This window comes from Oryza brachyantha, chromosome 3 (genome assembly GCF_000231095.2).
Source record: "Oryza brachyantha chromosome 3, ObraRS2, whole genome shotgun sequence".
Taxonomy (NCBI): Eukaryota; Viridiplantae; Streptophyta; class Magnoliopsida; order Poales; family Poaceae; genus Oryza; species Oryza brachyantha.
The window spans coordinates 28,244,198-28,251,766 of NC_023165.2; the positions used below are offsets into that span (position 1 = coordinate 28,244,198).

At 38.3% G+C, this 7,569-nt stretch overlaps 1 protein-coding gene across 2 annotated transcripts; it reads left to right on the forward strand.

Moving 5' to 3' along the window:
* The first annotated feature begins 610 nt into the window (after positions 1–610).
* LOC102712903 (NEDD8-activating enzyme E1 regulatory subunit AXR1-like) lies at positions 611–7,311 on the forward strand. Of its 2 annotated transcripts, none has more exons than XM_015834643.2 (14): positions 611–765; positions 1,458–1,630; positions 1,722–1,885; positions 2,212–2,322; positions 2,509–2,588; positions 2,690–2,840; positions 2,938–3,031; positions 3,395–3,483; positions 4,863–4,936; positions 5,046–5,208; positions 5,649–5,734; positions 6,292–6,375; positions 6,467–6,647; positions 6,731–7,311. In XM_015834643.2, exons 1-14 carry the CDS (start codon positions 707–709, stop codon positions 6,812–6,814), a joined length of 1,593 nt encoding a protein of 530 aa, XP_015690129.2. In that variant the 5' UTR covers positions 611–706; the 3' UTR covers positions 6,815–7,311. The 2 variants fall into 2 exon arrangements, with proteins under 2 accessions (XP_015690129.2, XP_040378538.1); XM_040522604.1 differs by having other exon boundaries at positions 6,491–6,647.
* Positions 7,312–7,569: the final 258 nt, after the last annotated feature.

Genomic DNA, 7,569 nt, shown 5'->3' on the forward strand with positions numbered 1-7,569 from the left:
AGGTAATAGTTAGGTAATGAATGACAATGTGGATAACTATTTTAAAGTACGTAAGTATAGTAGATTTTTAGCCACTCAATAATTAAAAAAAACATTGAAGAAGCTTATCAGATCATAATTTATCAACAATAGATTATAACACACAATCATAATAATCTTTTTTTTATTTTATATTATCTATAATAATCTACGTTATAGCGGAAACGAATGATCATGTCTGCATTCTTTAGGCCAGATTTTTCTCGGTTTTTGCGTGTACACTTTTCGAACGGTTAAACCGTATATTTTTTACAAAACGTTTCTATAGAAAAATTTATCATCTTATATTTCTAAAATAGATTTTTAACTTGTTAGTAGTCAATTCTATCCTTTATATCATTAAATAGCTATCACAAGATCAGATAACCTTTCCATTTTTCATCGACATTCTCCAAAAGAACGCACCCATGTCGCTAATCCAGTTGTTTATGTAGAGATGATACTAAGATGGGCCGGCCCAATAGGCCCATGTATCCTTCACAGTATTGGGCCGTACGAATGGGCCACATACCATCGGCCTGTTGCTGCGATACCCTCCAAGGCGAAAGGATCTCTCTCCCCTTCTCCATTTCAGCTTCCGCTTTATTCCTCGCCCAAAGGGAGGAGGAGGAGCAGGCCAAGTGAGCATAACCTCGGAGCGGCAGAGGAGAGCGCGCCGCCGGAAGCCATGGCCGCCGCCGCCGTCTCCTTCGCCGAGCCCAAGACCAAGTACGATCGCCAGCTCAGGTAACGCCACCAGCGCTCATGTGCGCTCTCTTCTCCACGGCCTTCTCTCTCCCCCGCTTCGCTTGGTCCCGTCTCGGACGGGTAGATTCCGGGCGCTTGCCGTGGATCCTAGGGTTTAGTGCTCTCTTCGGTGATGGAATTCCGGTGGTCGGTTTGGGCTTGGTTCAAGGTGGACGCGGTCTCTGATCTAGGGTTTAGGAGGCTCCTGCTACTGGGGCGACGGGTGGTCGTGGAGTCGTAGCAGTAGCGCTGGAGGATTTTTCTGTGATGGAAGTTTGTTTGAACGCTGCAGGCCTTGCATTGGAATTCAGGTGGTTGAAATGTTGTTTGCGTTGCTTATAGGTTTATTGGAAGTATCGATGAGTGGTTTTTGTTGCTTATACTAAGACCCTAGTGGATTTTGTTATGTATGTGATGTCCGTAAGTTGGTGTTGGTGACTGGTCTGGGGCTTAAGCGGGAGTTTACTTATGTGTATCTGATGTCTGAGCTGAGAAGCATTAGTTAAGCTTCACGTGGGTAGTTCAGAGTTATACAAAAACAACACAATTCAGTTTCACTTTCTAAAATTGAACCTTCATTTGTTCAAACTGTGTCTTGTATATGCTTCTTATTTTGCATACTACAAAAATCTAAGAAGAAGCATACCAACCTACTAGCAAACTGCCTGATATTCTTTTAATACGAAATACAGGATATGGGGTGATCAAGGACAAGATGCACTGGAGAAGGCTAGCATATGCCTGCTTACCTGTGGCCCCACTGGAACTGAAGCAATGAAGAATCTTGTGCTTGGAGGAGTAGGGAGTGTTACTGTCGTTGATGGTTCCAAAGTCGAACCATCTGACCTTGGAAACAACTTTTTGTGTAATTTTTGTTCTCTGGGTTCAGTCCTGTTCCATTAGATTAATTTCCAGTAAAGCAATTAAACTCATTCGTACTCTGTGCTTTTGTTCAGTGGATGTAGGGTGCTTGGGGCAATCAAGAGCAAAATCTGTATGTTCATTCCTGCAAGAGCTGAATGATGCTGTAAATGCCAAGTTTGTTGAGGAGTCTCCTCTGGATCTTATAGATACAAATCCTTCGTTCTTTTCACAGTTTACCGTTGTCATTGCTACTCAGGTGTGTTTACTCTTCTGGTAAAGTAATTGATTTTCTGGACTTCCTGCGTAGCCAGAACATTTTTCTGAATAAATGCTTATGCTTTACACGAAACAAAAAAAATGTTGAGCATACTAAAAATCAAGGATTAAGAACTGTGAGGTTTTTTATAATCACGCAGATGGCAGTAGTTCATAACTGATGTACCCTCTCTAGTAAGCAATGTTTTTAGTGTGGATAGTCAAACTTCTATTGATATATAACATATGCATTGCTAGGAACAGCATGCTTATGTTGTTTTTCCTCTCTCAACCAAATTTGCTAATACCATGTTTTTGCTAGTGCAGCTTCCGGAGAGTTCTTTACTGAAACTAGATAGTATCTGCAGGAAAGCAAATATTGTGTTGGTTGCTGCACGTTCATATGGTCTTACTGGTCTAGTAAGGATCAGTGTCAAGGTAACTTATTGATCTGGACAAAGAGCATCTGATTCTGAGTTCTTTATTTCAATTTCAGTGGTGGATTATGTCTTGCCTGACCCCATTATTTATGGCTTATTAATGTTGCTTGGCCATTCAGTTTGTCATTTAAGTCACGAGCCAAAGCGTTTCTCCAGACTGAAAGTTTGTCCACCTTTTGAGCAGGAGCACAATGTTATAGAATCAAAACCAGACCACTTCTTGGATGATTTACGCCTTCATGATCCATGGACTGAACTCAAGCAGTAAGAATGTATTCGTACCTAGATTGTTGGCATAACAAGGTGCATGATCCTTTTCCCGTTCTAGATGAAATTGATATTGATCTTAACGCTTATATTTTCAGATTTGCAAAATCAATTGATATAAATGATAAAGATCCAGTTGTGCACAAGCACACCCCGTACATTGTTATCCTTGTGAGGCTTGCGGAAAAATGGGCAGATGCACATGATGGACGCTTACCTTCAACTAGGCAAGAGAAAAGGGAATTCAAGGTACAATGTTTTGGATGGTTGCCCCAATCAATAAAGATTTTGCCAATTTGTTATGGAAACTGTGAGGTTATATTGACTACGCTGATATTTTTATCAGGACCTGATTCGAGAGCATATGCTTAATTTAGATGAAGAGAACTATAAAGAAGCAGTGGAATCCTCGTATAAAGTCTCCGTCACTCCAGGAATCAGTAAGTTTATTTCTAAATGTTCTTATGTAGCATAGTTTTACTTTGAAAACACAATCTTACGTGCTTTACTTTTTCCTTTAGTCCTTTCTTATATACCACAAGGAGAAACTATCTGAATCAACTTGGAGTTGTCAATCTAGTTTGCATAATGAATGAATGTGGCCTATGTGGAGAGGGACACTTGACAGACATCTCCTGGCTACTTACATGTATAATCACAATTGTATCTGTAAATATTTATCTTATATCTGGTGTATTGTTTATTTTTATATGCTCATGCACCCGATCCATGTGTTTTTGCATCTGGTGTTACAGAATATAACCTAACTGCTGTGCATCTTATCTGTGGTTAATTTCTGCTAGGTGATGATATCCGGAAGATAATTGATGATAGCTCTGCTGAAGTAAATTCATCTTCTTCAGATTTCTGGGTTTTAGTGGCTGCTTTGAAGGTAATTATGAACTATGATTTACAAGTACTGACTTTCAACTTCTATTGTCTCATAGGACGTACCATTGATCTATCTATTATTTGAAGTTCCAGATACTCACGATAAAATTTATTGTTACAAAATAGATCGGAAAGTATCTTAAGTAGTTGAGGCGTCTCAGCACCATTCAAAATTATTTTTCTTTTCAAAAAATAGTATATTGCATGTTAGTGAGATGTCTCGGCGATATTCAAAGAATCTGCTTGATCCAGACACTCAGTTCTAGTTTCATGTTTTGGGCTTTAAACTCAAATCAGATCCAAAAGGTTGCTATCTTCTCTTTAGCCAAATGCCTCGTATTATCTTCAGGCAATGACAGGTAGCTTTGGACTTTTGATATGTATGCTAAAGCCACATATGAGTTCTCTCGCAGGAGATTGCCCACTTAGAGCAAATAATAAGTTATAAAGGTGCTGTGTCTGAAGCTTCTTTCATAAATCATAATGAAGGTGTTTATTCATGAACTATCTTCATGCTTGCCTGCTATAAAGTTGCAAATAAGTCCGTTTTATACCCCTCAACTTTTCAGGAAGCCTATTTAACACTCTTCAATGGCTTAACTTCTCAAGAAACCCATTTAACACACTTGCAAGTACAAAATTGATTATTGAACACCTGAAATTAATGAAAGTGGGCAAATTTACAACCTAAAGTGTTTTTGGAGGGTGTATTTTTGGTAGCATCTATCCAACTTAATGTGCTATATTGATAGTGACGTCATGGCTATAAGTCAAAAGGCTAGCTTGTTTAGTTTGCTAAAGCATCCAAATAAGGAAAAGAAACATGGCATCCACATTTCCAATGGTTCTCAAGTCCTAATGCCCTGAAACACAGACCATATGCTACGGATCAGACTGAGTGCCACTGGAAGAAAGCCAGTATAGCTTGTGAATATATGATAATATTTGCGTGTTGGACTAGTCGAAAAGAAACAACTTCAGAGCATTGTTTCTTATGAGTGGGTCAATGTCACATATATTTATGTGCAAAAACTGTTGTTCTTTTTCATAATCATTGTCGATCTCTTCATTCTCTCACTTTCATCATTCTCCATTGTCTTATTTGCTTCAATTATAGCGAATAACAATGAAATGGTTATGAACATGGACAAAACCACATTGAGTTAGATCCTGTGATCAAATGTACCCTTCACAACTGCATTAGGGTGTAAAATAAATCCACCTTTGTAGTTGAGGGCTTTAAATTTCTCGCAAAGTTCAAGGGTGTAACATGGACTTGTTCCTACTTTATGTTTTCTTTTTGGGTTGAAATTATTGTTTCTTCATTAGCATTCCATGTCTCAACTCTCAACTCAGATTGCTTTCTCTTGCTTCTTATAGGAATTTATCGCAAATGAGGGCAATGGTGAACCACCACTTGAGGGGACGATACCTGATATGACTTCTCTTACTGAGTTAGTGCTTTGCAGTCCTCTAGTTTTTGTATGATCTCAAATACAATTTTTAGCGCATTATTTTCTTCTATCACATGAATATGGTAGTTTCCCTTTTTTGACCTCACAGGTATTATGTTAGCCTCCAAAGGATTTACCAAGCTAAGGCTGAATCTGACTGTCTTGCCTTGGAGCATCATGTAAGGGATATCTTGAAACGAATTGATAGAGACCCTGATTCTATTTCACGGGCATATATCAAAGCATTTTGCAGAAATGCTAGAAAACTCAAAGTGAGCTGCTTTCTTGAAATATACATTGTCATGTTTGGGATTGCTAGGATGATATCAATACATACAATTGCATGATGATCGTGGTATATAGCTGGTTTAGCTGGAAGAACCTTGTAGTATGTTGTTATTCCATCCATATATTTTATTAAGACAGGCTGATTGTATGTTCATGGTGGGGTTACTACTGATCATCGCTTTCTCACTTGTTTCGAAAGAAATAAACAACTGGAGTTTACGGATTAAATTGCACAGGAGGTGCAATTTTTTTTCCTTCAACTATGCTACTCCTGGTTTATTCTTTTAACCCTGGGGTTGTATCTGTTCGGTTATGTATTTGATAACTCTAATACTTAGCTCTCGGTTTAAGTAGTTCTGGTTGATAACTATTGTAAAAACGTACCAGAAAATCTGTCATTGAGTTAGTGATGTCTGCTCTCTAGGTCTGTAGATACCGCAGTTTGGAGGAGGAGTTCAGCTCTCCTTTTCTTTCTGAAGCTCAAAAGTACTTCACTGATGAGGACTACTGGTCAGTATGGTTTACTCCTTTTTGCTCGTCAATCTATTTAGTTTTGTATGTTCTGGTATATTTTGTTCATATACTTTGACTGGGATCTTTAGGTTGTAAGCTCCATGTGGCTCTGTTATAAAAATAATACTGCTGTTACTCCATTCTAGAATTTTTAGCTTATCCTAAATCACAGAATTAAAAATACCAGTTAAACTGAATTGTACAATGCCTGGAATATTTCATGGCTATCCTGTTCCTTGGTTCCAGAGAAGGGGTATTACTTGGCCATTCAATCAATATTCTTCACTCAAATATTTGGTCGTGTTTCCTGCCATTCATAAATGCTCTGATCAAACTTATGGAAGGCTCTTTTGCTTGCTTCCAGTTGTGGCATGTACCCTTTTTTTTTTTCAAATATAAAATTTTCAAATCCATTGTGTTTTGTGCCTGAAACTGTTCTGTTAGACTAGTCTTTGTTATTTATTTTCCTTCTATTTTCTCTCTATGTGTTCTCGCCTGGTCAGTTTTTTGTTGTTTTCCTGTTAGTGAAATGACAAACAAATTTGTCAATGTAGCTTTGCGATCAACTTCTATGTTCTGCTACGCGCTGTCGATCGCCTTACTGCCAACTACAGCAGGTTCCCTGGACTCTTTGATAGGTAAACATGAGTAAAATGTTCATTCGCTTTTGGTGAACATTATGACGTCATACATGTATTTATAATACTAATAACACACTGGATTCGGTAGTGAGATTGATGAGGATGTGCCTAGGCTGAAGACAGCTGCTGTTTCAGTAATGAGGGAGATGGGTTTGAACGGAGCACCCTTGTCCGAAGACCTGATTACTGAAATGTGCCGGTTTGGGGGTGCAGAAATTCATCCCGTGGCAGCCTTCATTGGCGGGGTGGCATCCCAAGAAGTAATTAAGGTGTGTCTTGATCTCATGACTGTAATTTGTGGAAACCCGTTTATTATACTTCCATCGTACTAACTATTCATCCCCTTTTCCAGTTGGTCACCAAACAGTTTGTGCCTTTGCTGGGAACATTTATATTCAACGGAATTGATCACAAATCTCAAGTTTTGGTGTTATAACATTACTCTGATATAGAGTTTCTCGGAACCTCACCCAATTAATTACATTAGATTTGCCCCAGATTTTGTATTACGGCCTCCCGGTGCAATGAAAATCACTTGTCCATATATATGTTCGTTGTCAGATTTGGAACTTATCGTCGTATTTACATGGGAGAATCTCCAAATACCCCCTGACACATCTCAGTATGAATTCTGTGGGATCTCCGTGTTCTCTTCTCCACCAATTATAATGTGCTGATTCTGTAAGATAGTGGGCACTGGACAGTGAACGTGTGCGAGATATAGGAATAGGTCGTAACGGAGAAGAAAGTTCATATTCGATGCTGTTGTGATTGTACGATTCATGAGGCATCGAGGCTGTGTTTTCTTTTAAGATAAAGATGGTAAATTATTTGATTTTTTTGATAGCTATTGTATGGTATAAACAATGAAATTAACTATTACAAGTTTAAAATCTGCTTTAGTAATATGAGATAATCTACTTTTATATGTAAACTTTTTATAAAATATATACTATCTGGCAGTTCGGAAAGTGCCTATGCAGTATTGGGTATTATTGCTTACTCGAAAACTATGTCATTGACGATATATGTACATGTTAGGTATCAAATATCATCATCGATATCTGAATCCTATAGGTATCGTTGATGGTACATGTATGTATTAAGCATCAGGTATTATCATTGGTACAAGGTACCTATAGGTATCATTGTTGGTTCAAGGTACCCATAGGTATTATCCGTGATACATAT